The sequence below is a fragment of the Lissotriton helveticus genome, chromosome 4_1 (assembly GCF_964261635.1).
Source record: "Lissotriton helveticus chromosome 4_1, aLisHel1.1, whole genome shotgun sequence".
Classification (NCBI taxonomy): domain Eukaryota; kingdom Metazoa; phylum Chordata; class Amphibia; order Caudata; family Salamandridae; genus Lissotriton; species Lissotriton helveticus.
Window position 1 is genome coordinate 789,929,775 of NC_136063.1, and position 24,643 is coordinate 789,954,417.

Consider the following 24,643-nt stretch of genomic DNA (forward strand, 5'->3'; position numbering starts at 1 on the left):
TATTCAAGAGAATATTGATTTTCTATCATGCAAGCTAGCTCAAGCAACATGTGAACTGGGTGTATTATCCAAAGAGGGTTTAATGGCTCCTGCATTAGAAAAGGGCACAACGATCCACGAGTCTTGGAGAGTTAGGAAGCTTATTTGTCAGGCCTTGTAAGTCAAATGGATCCCGCATCTTTCAGCCACCACGTTGGTATTCAGGGGTTTGCAGGCAGGCCCGCTTGGATCTGGGAAGAGCCATTAGAAGCGGATCAAAAGGGAATATTCGTCTCGCTAGGGCCGCGTATAAAAGTGCTGTCTCTAAATCCAAACGTGCTTGGGACGAGCAGAGATGGCAAGATTTAAAAGAGGCAGGATCTCAAAAAGACTCGAGCAGGTTTTGGAATGTTTTTAAATGGGGTAGTGAGGGTAACCCGGATAAGCCCCAGAACTGGGTCCCACAAGAAGAATGGGTAGCCTATTTTAAGCCGCAATATGCAAAGGGTGAGGTTACAAACCTAACCAAGGAGGTACCATTTATACCTTTTTTTGGAAGATCCATTCTCCCTTGGAGACGTGCATTGTGCCCTAGACTTAGTCGTCCCTGGAAGAGCGCCAGGTATTGATGGCATACCTGCAGATTTATTTCTGCAAGATAAAGATTCCTGGGGTATTTACATACTCCTTTTGGCTAATGCGGTTGCTAAGGGAGCTCCCATACCTCAATCCTGGAATGGGGCTGAAATCATACCTGTATTTAAAAAAGGGGATAAATCCCTACCCGGTAACCATCGCCCAATCAGCCTGATTGACACCACCCAAAAAAATTTTGGCAGGCTGATCCTCAACAAAGTATTGGCGTGGGAGCGGGATCATAACATCTTATCCCATTTGCAGGCAGGTTTCAGAACCTCCATTAGCACAGTCGACCAGGTCTCGCATTTTGCTATGCTGTACTGGAAGACTGTGGTAATTGGACGTGGTAGTCTATATGCTGCCTTTATCGACCTTAGAGCGGCATTCGATCTGGTCCCTCGCTTAACCCTTTGGAATGTTCTCAATGACATGGGCATGCCCGGGCCCCTCCTTTCATTAATTAAAAAACTTCATGAGCAAAATTTTGCTCAGATTACGTGGGGAAGTTTTGGTAATGTCACTACCCAGTTCCCTGTAGAAACCGGAGTGCGTCAAGGGTGCGTCTTGGCGCCAACTCAATTTTCTATGTACATCAACGACGTGGCTAAGATACTGACTGATTCCAATGTTGATGCGCCTACCCTTGCAGGAGCCAAAGTCCCCATTTTAATGTTTGCTGACGATTGTCTGATAGTAGCTAAAACCCCGAGCGGGCTGCAAAGGGCTTTGTTGATTTTTGAAAAGTTTTGTACCTCTCGAGGTTTTGAAGTGAATGTTTTAAAATCTAGGTTCATGCCTTTTAACGCGTCAAAATCTTTTAAGGGTACTGTGAGCATGAACAAATTACCTCTTGAGAAGGTTCAAGCTTTTAGTTATCTGGGAGTCTGTATCCAGCATGATCTATCGTGGAAACAGCAGGTCGAGCTGGCTACCCTAAAACATCGCCAGCTTACAGGAGCTCTGAGTCTGGAACACTCAAGGTCCCTCACTAAGCCGATAGTCCCTGCATTATCGGTATATAATGGCAAAGTGGTCAGTTCCGCTCTATATGGAGTGGAAATATGGGGGGTTGAAAACTTAAGGGGGATGACAGCATCTGAAAACCGTTTCCTTAGGAATTTAATTAAACTGCCCCACAGCACCCCTATGCTCCCCCTATTTTATGATTTGGGTCTGTGCCCAATAGCTCTTATTGCGTCCTTGCGCCCAGTTTTATACTGGAGGCGGATCTGGTCTATGCCCGAACTGGAAATATATACCAGGGGACTGCTGGACGTAATAAGAAGTGATACGTACCAAAAAATCAAGTGGTTAGGAAACATTTGGGGTGCATTAAGAGATTTAGGCCTTGGGGAATTGTGGGAAGACCCAGGAAATGCAAACTTTCCCCCCAAGAAGGTTCTCAAAGACCTGTACTGGAAGTCCGTGGCTTCGAAAACTTTTAGGAACATTGCTCCCCTTTCCCTGACTGGCATGTTCTTGGACTTCAAAGATGGGTCAAATTTTGAAGCCTTCTGGGATGTCATCACAAAACCCTTAGACCGGAAGCTCTACTTTCAACTGAGAATTGGGAGTTTACCAGTAAGGGCGTTTACCAATAGGTGGACTAGTGGGGGCAAGGCTGCCTGTCCAGTCTGTTCGGCCACCATGGAAACTATTAGCCACCTATTGTTTGAATGTCCTGTGTATGTAGCACCCCGACGGATCTGGTTACGTCCAGTGTGCAGATTATTGGGCACTAGGAGTGGGTTGGTTGCTGTAAGAATAATTCGTACTTGTACCAACCCGCCTGTATACACAGCTGTGGCCATCTTTTTAGGCTGGGCATGGACAATTAGAAGTAGACTGCTGGCAGCTTAATTTTAACTACGTGGTGATAAAAGCTTTTGCCTACGTAACATGTTTAATGTCACCCTTTATGGTTGTAGTAGCAATGACTTTTATAAATCTGTACATTTTAATAATATTTATTATATTTTTAAGGATGTATTTTATATGTATTATATGCTTTTATGACAATCGTCGAATAAAGCTTGATTAAGGATCTTTATGTGTGTTCATTCATATATTAATTGTATGTGTTATTATTTGTGTGTGATACTGTTAATAATATTAAAAAAATAGTTTGTAATTGTAAGTGATTTATATGTTTTTCATTTAATTGCTAAAAGTAATTTATATTGTCCTAGCGGGTTGCTAGGTTTGTAGGAGTATAGAGTGGGCAGTTAATTAATCATAATGAATGATTCATTATTTATTAACTTATTATAAATTATTGAACTGATTATTGTAAATTGTGCAATAAATATATTTTTTAAGTTATATATGAGGCGTTGGTTGTTGGGTTTGTAGGGGTTTAGTGTGGGAGTTTAAGTAATAATTAATAAATAATACATTTTAAAATTATTAAGTTATATTACATTTATAAATAAGTTGTGTTGCATTTATTTATTTTAGTAGTATTTTAAGTATTGCTGGTAGGTTTGTGTGGGTAAGGAGTGGTTAATTAATTAGGAAATAAATTACTTTTTTTTTTAAATGATAATTATTTCTTTGTTTACATCATTTTTGGGCGGTAAAATAATAAAGTTCATATTAAGAGAGCTGGAACTTGGGGAGGCTAACCCGTAAGCTGATCATGGCGAACTGAGCAATATACTTTAAAGGGATGCACACAAGAACGAATAGCAAGAGAAAGTGTTACATAACCGAAGAAAGGTCTCTTAATAGCCTGCAGTGCGGGAGAGGGAGGGGAAGTTGGGGGGAACTGTGGGGGGAGAGTTTTGACATGCATAACCAACGTGAGGAGACTAGAAACACAGATGGGCAAGTAGGAACGAGGGCCCTGTTACATATTGAGATGTAAACACAAGAACATGATTTATACAAAAGTAAATAAAATATGTTTACAAAAAAAATAAAGTTGTTCATATTAAGAGTTTTATATTTGCAATAAATGAATAGGGTTATGTTTCATATATGTTATGTGTTTGAAAGGTTGTGTGATGGAACCAGGCATGCTGGTTCCACGTGGTCTTAGCCATGCAAGTCTTAACCACACATACACCTTTACCATGCATGCCTTTACAATAAAATATGCCTTGTTAAGGCATATATGGCAAAGGCATGTGCATTTTTAAGACTTATCAGGTAAGTATAACCTCCCAATCCCTGCTCTGAACTCCAAAATGTCTCTCAATGCCAAGAAGAGTACTCAAATCCCGGCTCGCCAAGCCCCAGCACTGAAACCAAAAACTACCCCCTCCGTCCTGAAAACCAAACCCTTCCTACTCCAAGCCCTAAAAACGACCCCACTCGCCCTTAAACCCTAAAATCTACCCCAATTCCCCTGAGCCTTAAAAACTACCTTGACACCCCTGAGCCCTAAAAACTACCCCAACCCCCGCCAGAGCCCTAAAAACATCCCGCCCCCCGCCCTTAAAACAACCCCCTTTCCCCGGCCCTGAAAAACACTTCACACCGCCACAAAACCCGGCCCCAGCCCCACTTCCCTCATTGCGTCATCTCTTGATCCTTCCTCTTCCTGGACCCACCCATTCCAGCAGCTAGACCGTGCACTGCCTTAAACACGCATATGCATGTTTACAGCAAGCGTGGCTCTTCTTGCGTGGTTCATACCCTCATGGCTGAGCCTGCGTTGTTCTGACCGTTTCTAGTTTAAAGTGAAGTACTTTCCCAATTATTGCTCAGACTGGATCAGGAATAGTAATTGTTAACCCTCCGAAGTCCAACACTTTCCCAACTGTTGCACAGACTGGAGTGGGTGGCATGTTGAGTAAAAGAATGATGGGTTGGAGTGTTATCCTGAGCAATTGCCAGTGGTTAGACGTATTGCAAACAGCCTCCTGTCACCTTTTGTGTGCTTCATGTACCACTCTGGGTATGTCCAGACAGGAGTCCCATGCTCATGGTGTCCCTGGTCAAGACTGATTTGCATATGGCTGGGTCCAAACTGAGGTGGCATGGTGAGCAAAAGAATATTAAAGGGCAAAGGAAATTGGTTCACTGAAACACACCTGGAGGAGGCCAGCCATATCTAATCAGTCGTGGTCCTACTCCAACAGGAGCAGTCCGGCCTAAACGGCCAATCTAGTTGCTTCCAGACTGGAATACAAGACAATTTCTAATTAGTGACAGCAACACTGCTGTAGCCAAGGAGAGGCTGAGAAGGGCCCCTGTCCTTATTAATGTTTGCCCCCTCTGTCCCCAGTCATCCCATTCTCCCTGCCAAATGTTCCTGGCAACAGGGAAAATGTGGATGGTTGAGACAGTACATTCAAAAAGAAACTGCCTGGCTCTTTTGCAAACACATTTAACCTGGATGTAAGTATGTATTTATTTTATTTTTTATTTATTTGAGAGTATTATATAGTGCTATGTAGACCCGAAGGTATCAGAGTGCTTTGCAACAGTGAATGATCACATCAAAGATAACATGTTTATACAGAGCCTATGAGTCAGAGCACTTTACAACAATACAATAGGTGACATAAAATGCATAGACTTCTCTGCACGGGTCTAGTTTCTTTGTGGACCAATGTGTTTAATGTAGGGGCCTGTGTTCCACTTCATGGTCACAGCTTAAAATCCCAGTAGGTACACTCAGCCTTTCATCCTTCTGAGGTTGATCAAATGAGTACCATTGAGCTGGGTAACAATAAACATCTGTTTTTCACTACCAAGATACCCTTCTGGGTGAATGTGCGCTTTATAAATACACAACTTATGTTATGCACTAACTAGCAAGAACCATTTCTTTGTTGTCCAATATTTTTATTTTAAAACAAAACAGAAAGAAAATGGTGCTACTTTTATACATGTGAAAAACTTTCGTTTGATCACTGATTTTGAATTGTGCACACACTTTTTCATCAGAACATCCGTAAAGCTGGTGTTATGTGATTATCTAATAAATTGAGCGTTAGCACACATTAGTACACTACACGGACATTAGTCCACGTACCAATACTACGCAAGCGTTACAACGCATGCGATGTAACAACGCGTAGCCTTTAGTACACAAATTGTTACATCGCCTGCGTTGTTACAACGCATGCGTAGTCGGTGAGGGTGCGTTCACTTTCAGTAAGAGGGCCTGCTGCCTGCGCAAGTAGGTGAGGAGGTGAGCACTTTCAGGAAGAGGGTCTGCTGCTGCTTTTGCGGCTGGCTGATGGTCATGCTCATCTCTGCGACTGCCCTCGGGACTCCTTATTCTGCCTGCCCACGATGGAAGAAGCCGGAAGGGGGAGAAGATTGAAACCAAGCGTGGTGGTGAAGAGAGGAACCACGAGGAGCGAGAGATAAAAGAGGCTGTGTAGGGTCATGTAGGGGCTGTGGAGGGTCGTGCTGGGTTGTGTACTTGTGTTTGTATAGTGTAGAGTAGTATTGTGGGTCGTGCAGGGTAGTGTACTTGAGTTTGTGTAGTGTAGGGTAGTGTCGGGGAGTCGTGCAGGGTAGTGTTTGGGAGTAGGGATAGGACTGGGGCTAGGGGCAGGGTCGTGCTGGGGGTAGTGTTTTAGGGTTTAGGGTAGTGTTATGGTGTTAGTGTAGTGGAGGGTAGTGTTTTAGGGTCTAGGGTAGTGTTGGAGGGTCGTGCTGGGTAGTGTTTGGGAGTAGGGACAGGACTGGGGCTAGGGGCAGTGTCGTGCAGGGGGTAGATATTTAGGGTTTAGGGCAGTGTAGTGGTGTTTTAGTAGTGTAGGGTAGTATACTTTTTGAGGGTTTTGGTAGTATTTTTAAGTTTTGGATGTGTAGTGTAGTGTATTTGTATGAAGTGTTGTTTTTATTTTTACTAGACAAGTTTTTAGTTTGCATACATTAATACTTTCAATGTAACTGTATGCAAACTAAAAACTTGCGTAGTAACGGTTATTATTGCTAAGAAAAAAACGAGTAGTAATGGCATGCAAACTAATTGCATGCGAAATAACGAGTCATATTCAAATTGAGGGACAGAGGTGGATCTAAAACTGGAAGTAAAATAATAATTCTGGTGAAATGTAATGAATGCACCATTGAAATGTATACATATTTGACTTGCCAGGGATACTTTCTTTCAACAAATGCCATTACCTCATCGTCCCTCCCTCGCTTCCCTTCCTTACTTATTAGCATAAGTAATGGAAGCGAGTGAGTAATGCAATTACTGTAGTGTGCGCATTCTAGTTTATGCACGTCACGTAGACGTGACGTGTGGCGGCCATGTTGGCGCGCTGCGCGCGCATTCCTCATTGCGCGCCGAGGAACTAGAACTATCGGCAACGCCGGCCGGCGCTCCTCATAATGCTTGTCACTTAAATGAATAAATACCTACATATAAACTTACCCAGCAGTCGGAAAGTTATTTCAGTCAACAACTTTACAGTGGCGACGAGGTCGGGAGGCTCCAGTTGGCAAATCCGAAGGAAAAAAAAAACGGACCCCCCACGTGGGCAGCAGCAGGGTAGGCAACCCTCCATCCACCTCAGTACAACGCAGAGCTGCTCCACACAGCCCATACAGCAGAGGGCATAAGGGGGCACGGCTGAGCCACCAAAGCACGACAAGTTGAGGAGCGTGGCAGAGCCACAGCCACCTGAGAGGCGGCGAAGGGGCCGGAGAGGCAGCAGCACGCCCCACAGTTGATAAGCCACTGCGCAACCCTTCCCACGACACCGTGCCAGGGAGGAACAGCGCTGGCTACCAAAGAGGAGGAGGCGGGGACTAGCACCAAGAGTCCCCAGGAAGACACCAACACAGAGGTAAAGGACAGCACCCCAGGGAGTCCCACCAGCAAGGACGTCAAAGCGACAGCGATCAGGGAGGTGAGAATGAGCACGCCAGCAGGCTATGCGATTGCGCCGGTGCAATTTCTACCGAAACCTGGGGACCCCCTGATGAAGTGGGAGGATTGGAAAGAATATATTGACAATTTCATAGGGGTCCTGGAGGACGAAAATGAAGAGTCATTCACCCCCCAAAGAAAGAAACGGATCCTGTTACTGAACCTGGGACCGGAGGGTCTCAGGATTTACAAGAGTCTGGTGCCCAAAAAGAGGGATGACGCTGATAAGGATGTATATGCACATGCATTGGAAGATCTGGACGAACGTTATCGCCCCACTATCTGCGTATCAGTGGACAGGTTTAACTTCCAGCAGAGAAGACAACGGGCTGGAGAAACCATTGAGGAATATGTAGCGGCCTTGAGGAAGCTAGCTGCCCCGTGTAAATACGCACTGTGGGAAGACGAATTCATAAAGGATCAGATCGTGATGCATACTACGAGCACAAACGTCCAAGACAAGTTATGGGCAAGCGGCGACACCACACTCAAAGATGTAATGGTCATCGTAAAAAGGGCGGAACTCGCAAGGAGGTGCGCTGATGCGACCAAGAAAGACGTAGCCCCCCCAATGATGGTGAACAGGATACAAGAGGGAGACCACCGCAAAGACCAGAGAGGCAAAGACCCAGCGGCCAAAGGAACTAACAGATGGCAAGGAAAGCAAACAGGCAATGATGGCAAGAAATCATGCTACAGATGCGGCAGTTGGTCCCACGACGCACGCGATAGAAGATGTCCTGCGTTCCGAGCCAAGTGCCTACACTGTGGCATCTTAGGCCACTATGAAAAGGTGTGTAGGAAGAAACATCCCAAGGAAATGGTGAAATGCATCGATCAAGGTGAAGAAGATCTGGAGGAGGTCGCAGAGGAAGAGGTGGTCACCGTCTTATGTATATACGACCAGGTACTGAGCGTAGAAGGGAAGAAATCCACAAAACCAATCCTGGACATGTCTATGGGTGGAATCACCATCACCGTGGTGGCAGACACCGGATCCCCATTCACCATCGTCCAGCGGGCAGTGTGGGAAGAAACGTTCAGACCCAAGTTGGGCCCGGAGTTGGAGAAACTAGACATTCGGCCGGTCACCTACAATGGCGACCGCATTCCAATGGTGGGGTTCCGACGCCTGTTGTTCGAATTTAGGGGCCGATCAGCATGGTGCAAGCTGTACATTGCAGAGAAAGGACCCTCCGTCCTAGGATGGCTAGACCAGGGCGACCTAGGGATAAAGCTGGATCCAGGAGGAAAGGAGCAAATATTACTCACAGAGCAAGAGGAATGGCCGGACCTGAACAAATGGAAGGAGAACTACCCAAAGGTGTTTGGAGGCACGGTGGGACGGATGGAAAAATTCCAACACAAGATCGTGCTCAAGGAAGGGGCCATCCCGGTGGCTCACAAAGTGAGGAACGTACCGATTGCGGTAAGAGAGGCAGTCCAGAAAGAACTCCAGGAGTTGGAAAAGAAGGGAATAATAGAACCGATAACCTGTGCAGAATGGTTGGCGCCCTTAGTGGTCGTGATGAAGCCCAATGGGAAGGTCCGGCTCTGTGTGGACCTGAGAGAACTGAATAAAAATATTGTGGTGGAGAAATTTCCCCTCCCCAGAATTGAAGAAATGTTGGCCAAGACCAGAGGAGTGAGGTGGTACTCCACTATCGACTTGACATCGGCCTATCACCAAATAGCACTTCACCCGGACAGCAAAAGTCTTACATCCTTCATCACTCCGTTTGGTTGTTACCAGTTCTGTCGTATGCCGTTTGGGCTGGCCTCGGCGGCTGCAGTTTTCCAGAAAATGATGCACCAACTATTCAGAGACTGCAAGGACGTCCAGTATTTCCAGGACGACATCCTGGTGATGGGGCGAGACAGGCATGATCACGATCAGAAGCTGGGAAACGTGTTACAAACGCTAGAAAACAAAGGTCTTACAGCGGAGTGGACGAAGTGCCGGTTGGGCCTACAATCGGTAACGTACCTAGGACACGAGATCGGACAACAGGGCGTTACACCCAAGTCGGAAAACGTAAAAGCCATCGCTGAAGCACCGCCACCCAGGAACAAGGAAGAGGTCAGGTCGTTCTTGGGGATGGCGGAGTACTACAGCAAGTTTGTGGTACACTTCGCCTCAAAGACCCACAACATGAGGCTGCTGACCAGGGAAAGCACTGTGTTCCAGTGGACACCGGAAGCCCAAGCAGAGTTTGAAACTATCAAGAAAGATGTCACAGGAGCTGTTCCTCTCAAGGGTTACGACCCACAAGGCATCACCGTACTGACGACTGATGCTAGCGACAAGGGCCTGGGCGCTGTACTCATGCAAGACAGAGGAAGAGGGGAAATGGAGACAATCAGTTTTGCATCCAGAGCATTGACGGATACAGAGAGCAAATACAGCGTGATTGAGAAGGAGACGCTGGCAGTTGTATGGGCCATGGCGAGATTCCGGCAATTTCTGTGGGGAACACGTTTTCTACTCAAAACAGATCACAAGCCATTGGTGAAAGTGTTAACATCAAGCGGACACGCCAGTGCCACTCCCAGAATATCCAAAATGTCCCTAAAGTTACTCGAGTTCAGGTATGACGTGGAGTACATTCCTGGGAACCGGAACCGTGTAGCGGATTACCTGAGTAGGGCAGCCGCCATGGAGCCTGGAGAGGAAGACCCTGCAGGCAGTGGGGAGTTGGTAGCTCTCATAGAAGACCAAGAGAAATTAATTGGCCAACAAGAATGGACAGAGTCATACGAGGAGGACACCGACATGAAGGAAGTAAAGGTGCACATCGTACAAGGATGGCCAGATAAAAGAAACGTGAGGGCGAGCCTCAGGCCGTACTATGAAGTGCGGGAAGAACTGTCGGTAGGAGACAAGGGGGTATTCATTTACAGAGGAGATAAGGTGATCCCCCCAAGGAACGTGGAAGTGTATGATCGAGCTGCCTTGCTGAGTGATGGGAACGTGTGGTCCCAGGACCGCATGGCCAGGTGCAACAAGGTTTTGGGCTGGGAGCAACATGGAACTGAATGGGAAGACACGGAAGGTTCGAACGTGGAGAGGAGACAAGATGCCAGTGAGCAGCAAGGCGGAGTAAGAGCCGGGACGGAGAGTGAAGAGGAAGAAGAGAACGGAAGTCAAGGAACAGAAATGGACAGGTTGGAGAGAAGCATGAATGAAGATGGAGCTGTGAGTGAAGGAGCAGAAGGACATGAGATGCAGAGCCAAGAGACTATGGCAAAACCCTGTCAGGGTTACAAGAAGTGGAAGGCAGGTGGTAAGGCCCTCCAGATTCCGAGATTTCGAATTGGACACTGAACTGTAAGTGACTCAGCAAAGTTTGGTAAAAAGGGGAGATATGTAGTGTGCGCATTCTAGTTTATGCACGTCACGTAGACGTGACGTGCGGCGGCCATGTTGGCGCGCTGCGCGCGCATTCCTCATTGCGCGCCGAGGAACCAGAACTATCGGCAGCGCCGGCCGGCGCTCCTCATAATGCTTGTCACTTAAATGAATAAATACCTACATATAAACTTACCCAGCAGTCGGAAAGTTATTTCAGTCAACAACTTTACAATTACCGGTAAGTAATTGATGCATTATTCCTTAAACATAAAATATAATTTCACAACTTCTCACATAATCTTTCCAACGGAATCCCCCCCCCCCCCCCCCCCCCGCCCTCATCCCTTTGTCTTTGTCATTTTCAGGTTGCTCTTCCATTCCTACCTTCATTCGTTCTTTTACAACATAGTGCTTTAAAGCAGCCTCATGGTGTATAAGTGCAATATATACAGGTAACAAGATGAAACAGTAACATCAAATCTATAACAAAGAAATGGGGTTAATGATAGTGGGACATTGACACTTGAATACTATTACAGATTTACAGACACTGACTGGAATGGGGCGCTGACATTGGAGCATTGCCTGACACTGACACAGGAACACTGGCAAACAGACACCTACAATGTCATGGGGACATTGAGACTAGGCCTTGGCTGTGTTCACTGAGTTCCGCTACTCGGAACTCCGCGAAGTGACAAAAATACTCTGCCACTCTCCACGGAATTCTGCCAGCGGCAGAGTGAGGTAAGTTGCACTTCTGGCACTGATTTTCAGTACCAGGCATTTGTCCAGTGCTGTAAAATCAGCAGGAACAGTACCACATTCAGAACAGGAGGGCACATCTTCTTTCTGCCTCTCGAGTAGGTGTTCTCACAAGTGGTAGCATCCTCAACACTAGCGGCAGGTTTCTCAATGTGCACGGTAGCGACCTGCCGCAACCCCCTTATAGAGAAATCTTGCCAGGAGGTGGTCTAGTGCTAGATTTTCTTTGCTTGCACTCGCCAATTTAAAGTTGGTGAGCCGCAACAGACGATAAACTTCTCTGCGCACTGCTACGTGGAGTTTTGCAGAACTATGCGCTCTACGCAGAGTAGGAAAAACTCATTAAAGTGCACAAGCAGAGTGGAGTTTACTGCCCAGTCCTAATTGAGACCCTGACACTCCTGAACGAGCAGGGGACCACCGACGCAGGCCCCTGAAGAGGGACCTGGGACTCAACCTTTGACACAGAGGGACTAGCACTGCATGTTATCTCCTGATTTATATCAAAGGCACTGATCTGGAAGGTGTTTTTTAATAATCTTAAATTCGACACCCAGAAATGGAGGCAGAGATACACAAGGGCACTGACAAAGAGATTTAGAAAATGTAACATTGACATTTGGACACTGAGCCAATGGCATGTGTGGAAACTGACACTGGGAGACTGACACAAAAATGTTTAGGGGCACGGCAAGATGAGCGCAGAAATACCAAGACAGAGGAACAATGTCATATGGGAGCATAGGTATTCAGGGACACTGTAAGTGACAGTGATGCACAGAGTAGGATATTGACAGTAAGGCAGGGAGACTATGGGTGACCAGATTTTAAAAAACAAAAACTGGGACAGTCCCTAGTCATAGAAGAAGAACTATATGTTGTCACTAGATGGACTACAGTAACATCATTCACTGACATACATGAAGGAATAAATGGACACCTCCCATGTTTCTATAAAAACAGACTAGAGAGGAGAAAGATAACCTTGCTCTATGTTAGAAAGTTTTGTCTAGTCCATGTAAGAGAAAAAGAAGATAGCAAGCTACCGAGAGTTGCTCATTAAGTCTGATTTGTTTTGAATCATGGGACTTGTAGTCTTTTGTTTATATTGCTAAAAGCAAAGGCACAACTGCCAAAAACCAAATGATAAAATACTGACTCGATAAGCAGCCATCTAAGTTTCTGTGGAGTGTTGGTAGTGAAAAGATTCACATAAGTCTGAAATGGGAATTCATTTCATTCCCTACGCATGTAAATAATAAGAAAACTTGTAATGGCCCTTTTCCAGCATCAATAGAGCTTTGGTGAAGACCCACAAACCTGGTTGCACCTTCTTCAGGGCGCTAAAACATAAATGCCAGAAGGCCAAAGAATAAGGGAAACAACCAGAGCCACATTTACTAGTTTAGAAGAAGGAAGGTGAGGAAATTTATAAAATGCCTCACCAGAGGGAAAATACTGATAAGAAAGCTTTATCTGTCCACTACTCAGTGCACATTCCTCTCTAGTATGAAGAAATAAATCTTGGGCTATAGGTTGAGATCCAACGGTTGATTGATCCCAGATATCAAATGATCTTGAGCTGATCTTGAGCTCGCAATTAATAGAAGCTGCCAGTGTCAAAGAACTCCAAGTTTCACTGCTGCGTAGACGCATCAAATCGCAATTGGCAAACATATGCACATCCTTGCTTCTTCTACACCAGTCTCGCCATCTCAAGATGGAAGGGAAAACTGCCATTGATGTTTTAGCACCCTGAAGAAGGTGTGATCAGGATTGTGTGTCTGCACCGAAATGCGTGTGGGCGCAGAGCCAGAATGCCGGATGCGAGGACCATTAAATCCAGTTTATGGTGTTGTAACTGGAATATGCTAAAAATATAATACGTTATCCACTATGTGTGTAAAGAAAAGAGGCAATTCAGTCAATCAAAATAACTTTATTCGATCTTAAAATAAGATCATAAATGTACAGTACATCCATCACTAAAATCGCACAACAAATCACAGCATTCAATATATTACAAAACATAGCAGCTCAAAGTCTCCGCAAAGGGGTTCTAACAGTTATATAAAAATAATTAAAAATAGAGTTATAAAAAAGTTACAAATCCGTCCTTATCCGGCCTCCAAGTAATCCAATTCATAATGTGATATACATAATTCCACTTAAAACCATCTCATACAAAAGTTTTAAGAGTGAAAGCCGATTGTTTAGTTATTGTTAAAACGCAATTGATCTCCTTGTCATAATCGCCAGTGAGAGATAAGATGCAAGACAATAGCACACACAAGGATCAGTCAGCATTTGAAAAAAGTACAAAGCAGGGCGACATTGTGTACACTTATATCTCCGTATGAGAGGAACAATGAACTTGAAAGTGTGGGTGTAATGAATGGAGGAGGAGTGTGTAGTGAGAAGGTGAGAGAGGCAAGGAGTTTATGGGGGTGCGAGTTTAATTAATGTAGGAGGAGAAAGCAGTATGTATGCGGAGGGAGAGATAAGTAAGGGGTGAATAAGAATGTGATTCAAAGCTACATTTGCATAGGTAAAGGGCGGATGTGTGCTTTGAAGGATAGAGGGGGTTAAACAAAGGAAATTGTATGAATAGGGAACTCGCTTCCCCATGAGAACAGATGGGTACTTTTGTTAATACATATTGTTTATAATGAGGACGGGGTGAAAGGGTGTAAGGGGGTCTGACATTTTTTGATATTTTTTGATTTTTTTGGTGATTACATAAGATGTTGATCTATGGTCATTGTAATGATGGATATTTGTTTTATTGTTATTCACAGTGTCCCCTGACGAAGGGCGTTCCTAGCCTGAAATGCATTTGGTTTTAAATAAATGCGGCTTTGGACGAACTCCTGCTTTTGTCATGTTTTAGCGAGAGGTCCAGATAGGCACAGCTTTAACGTAAGAAACTTGAAAATGGCATTACATCCCGCGTGTGGATTCTGAGTATAAGTCACAAAATATGGAGACATAATAAGAATTGAATAGATGTCTAAAAATGGATTACAATGGAGAAAAAATGAACTATTTGCCAATGTGGCGCAATGTAGCTGTGCGGTCGGTTTGGGGCAAGAGAATACCCCACCTAATCATGATGTTAGGAAGAATGAACTTTTCACCCTGTATTGTATAAAACGTGCAGAAAAAGATAAAATGCTAATTAGATTGTGAGGAGATTCCATCACAAGGGCAAACTGACAAGTCATTTGGTGAGTCGGTTCCCGTGGGATAACCCATCATAGATGGTATGACGTTTAATCGGAATCGCACCAGTAAAAAACAATGTTGCATATTGGTAACAAAAGTCAAATATGAGTTTGAATCAAAACGAATAAAAGGTAATCCTGATTGTGATTTTACTATAGTTTCGTTATGATTTCTTTCATGCCTATCGTTCCACCTGAATGTTAAAAAACGATTTTTAATTTCAGCTTTCGAAATCTTTTGACAGGTGTCTGGATCCCTATAGAGAGATTGCAGTCCTAAAGAGGTTAATGTTTTTTTTTACATATCGGATCCAGGGAACACTCTTGTGCCTGATAAACAATCTATAATAATATTTTGTGTTAAAGCCACAGTTTCCCATCTCTAAAATGAATACCGAAATAAAATCGGGACTAAACGGATTAAATCTGATACATAAGGTGCATTCAACGCTTTATGCAGATTAAAATTAGAACAGATTTTGGGTAGTGCTAATAGTTTTTTGTATATTGTCAATATTTGCCATTCCCCAATTCCCTGCTCTGTATGTAGCTGCTAAAATTTCTTTTGCTGAATAAATCTTTTGAATTCCCGCTAATGGCTTAGGGACTAGTTTAAAAAAAAAGGAAAATATGGCTGGAATACTTCTTTCTAGCGTAGTACATCTACCAACTACCATATTTGTCAACGAGGCCGAAGTATTGAATAAAACACCTAGATTTGAAAAGGTTTGAGTGATTTCCACTCTACGGCCAACAATATGAACAGAGGGCAATCTTCTGGGTCGTATCCCCATAATCAAAATATAGGTTTTTGTTTCATTGACCACAAGGTCCAGTGAAGCCTTATAGAGAACATACTCATCAATAAGCTTTTGCAATGCTACCCCAGTCCTGGCTATCACTACTGCATCGTCTGCATACTACAGTATGGGTACACGCATTCTGTTTACCATTGGGACATTTATTGTGGAATCCACCACTGCGGATTCCACCCAATTTGTGTAAACAGAGAACAACAAACATTGGTATAGCCAATAGGTCTCACATTTGGGACCTTATACGTGTTTAGCCATGCAACAGTTGATGTTTTTGCACCAAGGATATTGTGCTCTGAAATAAAGTTGTGTATAAAAATACAAGGTGAGGATGCAATTTCACTCTCATTTGCTTGCATCTTATTAGATGGCTATCCTCGTCCATATTGTGAGGTCCTTATCATAGAGCATATCTTTTTTACAATCCTTGGGTTTGGCTGACTTGTATTCTTCCTCTATTCACTTTTAGGTAACTACTTTTTTTTACATTTTTTGCTTAAACACTCCATGACAGCGCACATATTTTCCAGCTCTCTCCCTTGTGTGCTTTTCCCACCTGCACTCTGTATTGCTGTCTCCCTCGTGTTGCAAGCTATTGTGCGCTTCACTTCCCGCTTCTCGCTAGGGTACTTTTCCCCTGTGCCTGTGTTGCTGTCCCTCACATGCTATTAGTCACCTAACTCCAGATGTCTCCCTATTGATTCCTCATCCGCTCCTCTGTTGTCCTCTACGTCTATATGTGTTTGTTTCAAAAACTTTATTTTTATTATTTTTTGGCGGGTGGGGAAGAGTACCAGGCAGCAAACTGCTTCCTACCCTTCTACTTTATGCTACTTCTATTTCTTTTTTTTAAAAATACGAGTCCATCGTGGATGGATAAATAAAAAAATAACACCCAAGTAACATTGTAGGTGTACGCTAGTGTAATGGCACATGCACATATCCTCACAAAATTATGACACAGCTGCAGCAGCCGCATCCAAGCTATTGGCTATGTTACACAGCATCTTGCTTATGCTTACATTGCCAAAAAGCCCTGACACATCCAACGTGAACCAAAGGCAAGACTTTTTGATTTTGTCAATGCTTGTCAGAATAGCTACAAACTGTGTGAATGGATCCCATTTAGATGCACTGTATGTACGTTTATCCAGAGAGAATATCAAGAAATGTTGACATGGTTCTGGTTAGTGGTGAGCGAAGATTTTATCACATGAGCAAAGTGTTGCATAGATCCTGATATTTAGCAAGCAGTGGTTTGCGGAATACAATGATTTCCCTTCATCCACGCCCAGGCAAAGCTTAATTTGAACTGGTGTTTTCGGGTGCTCGGCACGGGTACTTCATCATCAACAGTAGAGCTTGTGGCAGTCTGCCACAAGTTGGCGCTGTCTGACTAATTTAGAGATGACCAAAACAATAGTTAATTAGTAATTAAATACACATTAAAATTACTATTACCTGCCACCCAGGGTCTGGGGCGGTCTGGAATAGTCCGAATTGTCACACTTATGGGAGTGTGATGATTAGTAGTTGTGTTGTTACTATCATTCGTAGCATGGCAAGGGCAATGTGTGGTGTGAGGAGAGCCCTGGCACATATTTTTTGTTTTTTTACAAATTAAGCACTGCGCCCAGGCATATGTTTTTCCCCAACAATCTGGCCTATTTTACTGAGTCTGTTAGCTAGCGCTCAAAATGGGTTTGGCGTAATTTTACAAAAAGGCTTTCCTCACAACTTTGACACTGATGGATGTTGGTAATTTTTAACTCTTTAAACGAGTTAAAAGGCGAACAAAAATCCAGATTTTAATGTGAAAAACTAGCGTGCAAAAAGAACGTAAACTGATGGAAGTATTCACAGTATTTACAAGAATAAAGATGCTAGTGCCTGCAAAATCTTCCTAATTTTGTACGGCCTCTATGTTTTCAGGTCCCGAAGGACTGATGTGGGCCTGCTGTTTTACATTAAAGAGTGACCAATTTCTGCACACCTTACATTCTCCTTAGACAGGGCTTTAAGTTGAAGAAAAAAACTGGGGGTGCTCTAAAAGGGGCGTGACACATTTCTTAAAGGGGTGTGGCCTATCCGAGTAGGGACGTTGTCTAAATCAAGATAACTAGCATTGTGTGCTTAAGAAAATCATGAAATGGCATCCAGCAAATGATAATAAAATAGGCAAAAAGGTATATTTATTAAGTATAAGCCATAAAATACCAAACACTTTAAAAAACATGTAAAAATTATTCACATTACTTAGAAATCTATTTGCAGGAGTTCCCAAAACCCTTGAAGATATTCACTGTGTCTATTTTGCTGGGGTTTCTCACAACAATTTTCTTCAGCAGACTTTCTACCTTTTGCCAGCCAACTCTTTACATACAGCTTTGTGTCAAATGTTTCAAATGGAGGTCCATTGAGTTTTACCCATAAGTATGAAGAAATGTTCTCTACAAGAAGAGAGGCCCTTGTTGGACAAGCAATTAAGTTCATTGCGCTGAAACCTCTCTCGCAATCCGCATTACTTGCTGGGAGGGTTTCCATGCAAACTACTAACTTTTTTAATGCTTCGGGGGTTTTCTTTCCACCAAAATCTTTGAAAAGTCTAAAAGCTTGGATAGTATCTCTTGCTGGCAGCTGAAACTCTGAACATAGTTTCTGGATATCTGTTTCACCATAAAGAATGCATTCATCACCAGAAGGCAAGTTGCCTGCATCTAGCACACTGAAGCTGGCTATAAGTTCTTTCTCAGAATCCGGGGCACATCGTTTATTGATATTTACAGACAGACTTTGGTAAAACTGATTTTGATTAAGGGCAACAGAGTTACTTCTACCATGGAAAAGAGAAACATTCTTGAATTTGCCCTTGTCAACTGCTCTCTGAGCCGCAGAAGCGAACTCACTTGGTGAGTCCTTCATTGCTCTAAATTTACGTACTTGACTAACCAAATGTCTGTGGGCATTAACAATTGTAATGTCCCTCCTCTGTAAGGAGAGTGATAAGTCTTTGAGCTCCTGAAGTGCATCACACATTACCCCCAAATCTCTGATAAAAGAATAGGATGTAAGCTTCTTCAAGAGACCTTCATACTTACTCCGGTCTCCTATTGGTCTGGATGGGTCTTTAGAAGCATTCTCAAAATGTTTGCACAAAGCAGGGAAGCAGTTCCAAACAGCTTTCACAGATCTGTAACTGGATGCTACCCATCTAGTGTCAAGCATTTTCCCTATCTTCTGAAGCTGTACACATAGCTCGGTGGTGGCCAGATTTAGATCTCTCTTTTTTTTTGGTGACATGCGGTATGTGGCATACAATGAGTCCATGAAAATCTTGAAGTGATTGACCCCGGCAACCTCATCAACTGTATCTAACACAGCAAGTTCTAGTCTGTGAGCCAAACAATGCTATATCAGTACAAGATTTGGAAATTCTGATTTCAGCAATGCTACTACTCCTCCCTTTTTACCTAACATTACTGCTTAGGCAGTAACAGGCACATGCATAAAGCGATTTTGAAGTCGCTAAAATTGCGAATCGCAAAAAAATCGCAATTGCGATCGCAATTTCAAGTGTAGAAAGGCATCAACCTTAATTTTGCGAAAAATGTAATTTTTCCGCAAAATTAAGGAATCGCAAAAATATTCTGCGAAAACCATTGCGATTTCTCATTTGCGATTCGCAAACAAAGAATCGCAAATAAGGAATCGCAATACAAATGCATGAAAAATCGCAATTAGCGATTTTCATAAAAACCGCAAAATTGCAATCGCAATTTAAGAAGGGACACAACCAGGTGTTAAAAATGAGTGCAAATTAGAAACAGCTGAAGACCAACAGAAACTGATATAAACACACCCACAATGAGGTCCCAGTTTTCAAAATGGCTGGTCTGTACCTGATGGCGAGGAGGATTAGGCTGCAAACTGCTCAACAGAGAGGGAGGCAAATTAATGAGCGCATCTTCAGAGTCCGCATAACTTTGCTTGGACAGGAGGAGGACGAAATATATGATAAGTATAGGCTGAATGGCCAAATGATACATAATTTAATCAATGAATTGGACCCCTTCCTGCAACGACAGACTCATAGGACCAATGCAATTCCAACGCATGTCCAGGTTTTATGTTGCCTACATCTACTGGCGTCAGGCACTTTTCAGGGAGTCATTGCAGTAGCAGGAGGTGTGTCGCAAAGTGCAATGTCACGAATATTGGCAGCTTTCCTTGATGCCATGATGGTCCGGATACACACACACATAAGTTTCCCTACCACAGCTCATGAAATTGCTAAGACCAAGCAGGAGTTTTACCAAATTGCTGGCTTCCCCCAAGTACTGGGTTGTATTGATTGCACCCATGTGGCGATATGTCCCCCTGCAGCTCAGGAATATATGTATCGCAATAGGAAAAGTTATCATTCCCTGAATATTCAGGTTGTGTGTAATGCAAAGAACATTATAACGGACATTGTGTCACAATTTCCTGGCAGCGCACATGATTCGTATATCTTCAGGCAAAGTGGCATTCAGACCCATCTAGCAAGGGGAGAGTTTGGAGAGGGACATTTGCTAGGTAATTATGTGCAATACATCATTCCATTCCTTGTACAAATGTTAAACTCAAACAACCACTGACAGCCTTTCATCCCTCACATGTAGGTGACAGCGCATACGCCTTGCGAAATTACCTGATGACACCATATCTCAATCCAGCCACAGCCGCACAAAGGAGATACAATGCAGCACATATCTCTACAAGGAACGTGATAGAGCGAACATTTGGGCTGCTCAAGAGCCGATTTATACGCCTTCATCAGACCGGAAGAGCAATGAAATACAGTCCCGTCTAATGCTGCAAGATAGTGGCAGCATGTGCCATGCTGCACAACATAGCGACATAGGGAGGTTTGGAAATGGAGCTGTCTGACAGTGACTCGGAGGATGGAAACCAACAAGTGCCACACCACCCTGCCCTACAAGGCACAGACGCAGCAGAAGGGCGCAGGCGCAGATTGGAGATTACACAGAATTACTTCTGAGGTGAGTAATGATGACACAAACACATTAAATGCAATGCAAAGTATACTTTATGTAAATGAATTGTGACCAGGGAACAGAAGCAAACTGCCAAAGTGACTAATGCCACACGACTCATTGAAATAAAATAAATAAGTCCAAAAGTAAAATGAAATGTACTTGAGAGTCAGTGATTAGGTCACAGCGTGTCAATGGTTAAGTCACCATTTAAAGCCAAATTTCTGGATGGGAGCCTAGCGTTTTTTCCCTCGAACACCCAGACGTCTGACTGCGGCAGCATCTTCTTGCCTTTCGTTGGTAGTGGATGGGGTGGCGCTGCCAGTATTGCGTCTCACTGCACTTGCAACAGGCACTGTTGTACTGCTCAGGCTTGAGGCACACTCACTACTTTCATGCTGTGCAGTCATGTTCACTCGGCTACCAGATGCATTCATCATGTCTACTGCATTTGTCACTTGATGTAGTGCTTTGGCAACATCTCCGCTCCAATGACACATTTCCGTCTGCATAGTCACTGATCTATGCGCCAGCAGTGTTGTGGCTGTGGCTAGCCTATTGTTGGTCTTTCCTTGATGTTTGAGCTGCTGCATCAGTTGGCGGTGCTGTCTGTTGCGTGATGCATGCCCCTCCTGCATGACCTTGCTGAGTTCCTGGACACTACTGGCCAGTACTGCAATGTTGCCTGACATCTTAGCTATTTCCTCCTTCACTAACCGAGTGTTCTTGCTCTGCAGGTGATGTGAACGGAGCATCTGTCCCTCCAAGCCACCCCAGACCGGATTTGTCGCCTCCACCTGCTGTGGTCTGCGTGCTCTGCGTCTTCTCCTTTGCGATCTACAATTGCCTCTCCGGATCTGTGTTGGTGTGGGTGTTGCGCTGAATATTCCTGACTTCTGTACTTGGGGCAATTTAAACATGCATTTCTCTTACCTTCAGATGTGTGTGCAGCTCCGGAGGTGTCCAGCTGCGTGACTCCAACAACAGCTTCAGGCTGGATGGTTGACTCCACCAATTCCTCCATGGGAATGTTTCCAGTGTCTGGTGGTGTGCCCCCTCCTGTCTTATGTGCCTCCTTCAAAGGGTCTGCAATGCGCGCCTTGGCACGACTGCGCAAATCGTACCATCTCTTTTTCAGTTCCTCTGTGGTACGGTGAGTCACCCCAATGGCATTTACTCGGTTCTGAATCCTGATCCATATTTTCCTTTTTTCCTGTTCAGGTACCTTCAGTGAGGCTTTTCCAAACAACTTGTCATTGCTGTGCACTACACCCTCAATTAGAGTTTCTAATTCTTTTTCAGAGAATTTAATTTTTCTCTTCCTTGAACTTTGGCTGTCCTCTGCTTGATTTCGAGTTCCATTTTGCAGTTCTTTGCAGGTGTACTCAGTCTCTCTCCCTCTCACTCTCCTCTGCTCCCAGAGCCAGCTCCCTCCTCCCCCTGAGCCTCAGCAATGAAAATGAGGCTTGGACAGCACACTTCCTGGTTCTGATGTCATCAACATGCATCAATGTGCGACCTCGCAATTTGCGAGTTCGCAAAAACAAGAAATCGTAATATATTCTGCGATTTTTACCGATTCCTTAAAAACTTGCAAATTTCAAGATGCATAGCGTTTTGCGATTCCTTATTTGCGATACCTTAAAAATCGCAAATAAGGAATCGCAAACTCATTCAATGATGCATGTACCTGTTAGTGCTGTATAAGGTAGCGTTTTTTTCTGTACTGAGTAACATGTGGTCTGTACACAGTGGATGCTCTTCAGCTGTTTGCAATCATGTGGACAATTACTACAGCACAGAAACATTCATATACGAGTAACAATGTTGTTGTACTTCTTTCTATACCCTATACTGTGCCCCACCCTGCACACACCCAACAGGGGATCCTAATTAAACCCGAGCATCTGCTGGATGTGGCAGCCTTGGGCTGTTTGTACTGAGCAGTGGCGTAATATGAAATAATGCCCCCTCCCGCCCCGCAGAATGTGAAGATGGGGCCCTTCGCCTAAAAAGGGGACAGGAAGACCGCCTTCAGGCACCCCAGGCAGTGGGATAGCAAGTGTTGTGGGCTCTAATGCAGGGAAGAAAATATGGTCCCCATATGTCTAGTTTGGTATTAAAAAACGGTCATAATTGGGGTGAAGTGAGGCCCATTAATCAATACCCCTGGCCCCTGTGTTCCTGCAGTCACGTTACATTTGCTAGTTACGCCCTTGGGTCCAGAGCTTTTTTCAAATAAATAGTAACACTAGAGCTTTACAGGAAGCTTCAATCAAAGTATACATGGCTCGTTGTTAAATATAAGTGACATACAATATAACCATCACTATAAAATGTACTAATATGCCATTACTAATATTGTAGCCAATTACAAATGCACTGATATTATAGAACACAGGTGCGGGTAATTCTGCAAGAAGGACGTAAAATACTTACATATACAATAATTAAATACAGCAGCAAATTATAATGGCGCAGCGTCCTTTGAGTGCGCATATACATTCTGCTGCATATACATTACTGCGGTACACCTCACAACCTAACCCTGTAGAGGGCGCTACTTTTTCGTAATTGATATTTTCACTGAATGGAACACCACTGCCAACATCTACAGGGTCCTTTCATTTCCCTACCGCGCCTGGGCGTTGCTCGTATTCGGTATGTAAAAACAACCTCTCTCCTCATATCCGCCTATACCAGTTGTCTAGGGCCATTAAAATACGTTGCAGGCTTGCAGGCTGGGAGGGTAAGTCGTTTGTGGCTTCAGAAGGATCCTGGCTGAGGCAGCTCTGATGCGGAGGCAGGGCCCCAACGGTGCTGGTAGGGCTGGGGAGGCGTCACAAAGGTAAGTTTCCTTTTCACTGCTGCTGGATTCTGTTGTAGAACCTCGTCCCTCGCTTGCTTTAAGGCAGAGCAGGGTCACACTGGTTGCTGGAGAAATTTTGCTGCAGGCCGTAAAAGCAGGGCTGTGCCAGTTCTAACCAGCTGTTGTTGTGCCGATGGCTGGCACAATGACGTAGGTGGCGCTGCGTGCTCAAAGAGAAGGGAAATCCTGAGAGAAAGTGTCTCTCTTCAAAGGATTTCCCTTCCTGCTACAATGACGTCACACCTTAAGCAGTGAGCACGCATGCTCACCCGAAACACCAAACAAAAACCAGGACGTCTGGTCACCCTACCTTTGACCTTTGAGGCCCAAAAATAGAGCCCCCTGGAGACTCCTTTTGAGGTCCCCCCAAACAAACTGGGGGTGCTCAGACCCCCACAGATGCCCTCCACTTAAAGCCCTGCCCTTAGAGGTGAGTGCCTTATTGAAGTGCTCTGGTTCTCGAAGCACTAAGCGGTATGGTGCGTAAGGAGCAAGGAAGATAAGCATGTTAGGGGTCAATGGCGCATCCAAGGCCGGCAGAAGGGACAACAGATCAATCCAGGCCTTTGGATTTTCCACAGCTCTTGCCTTAATTGCCTGCCCGCAGCTCCAAGTAATAACATTAATGCAGAGCGAGGAGATTGTTTTGCATTAGAACAATTCCAGGGCCCAGGGGTCTGCACGAAACTCGAGGAGGGGCAGTCCTGAGCTCCCTCCAACCCACCCTACTGATACCCACTAGCAGCCTTCTTGCTGTAACATCAGCGGGCTGCTGTGCGACCAAAATGTGCTCCCAAAAGATGCTCCTCATTACTAGATGCAAGAGATGGAGCACAATATACACAAGCGCCCCTCCCCCAGTCCAAACCCACAAAATGTAATTAGATTACTGAATGAAACGCAAGGCAGAGACCCTTCTATTGGAAAGATTCGAGCACGGAAGAGCCAACTTGGAAAACAAGTGACTTTGCTAAGCTGATAGGTTTGGCGTAGTGCGGGTGCACAAAGACACCCACCACATCCTACATACACCGGTAAAGCACATGTACAAAGAAACCCAAACAGAAGACACCTAAAAACTGCAAAGCGCAGAGACCAACGTGACTAAAGAAGTCGGAAC

The 24,643-nt window shown here is 44.3% G+C and overlaps 1 protein-coding gene across 1 annotated transcript; it reads right to left on the reverse strand.

Annotated features, from left to right (window-relative positions):
• Positions 1-17,793: 17,793 nt before the first annotated feature.
• On the reverse strand, positions 17,794-23,951 carry LOC144827332 (E3 SUMO-protein ligase KIAA1586-like). Its single transcript, XM_078685684.1, has 2 exons — positions 23,834-23,951; positions 17,794-18,900 (listed from the first exon to the last, which is right to left on the reverse strand). The coding sequence occupies exon 2, from the start codon at positions 18,841-18,843 to the stop codon at positions 17,875-17,877; it is 969 nt and encodes a 322-aa protein (XP_078541810.1). The 5' UTR covers positions 18,844-18,900; positions 23,834-23,951; the 3' UTR covers positions 17,794-17,874.
• Between the last annotated feature and the right edge of the window lie 692 nt (positions 23,952-24,643).

Coding starts and splice junctions, on each gene's coding strand:
- LOC144827332 (XM_078685684.1), bottom strand. CDS start 18,843: ATGCTTGACACTAGATGGGTAGCATCCAGTTACAGATCTGTGAAAGCT.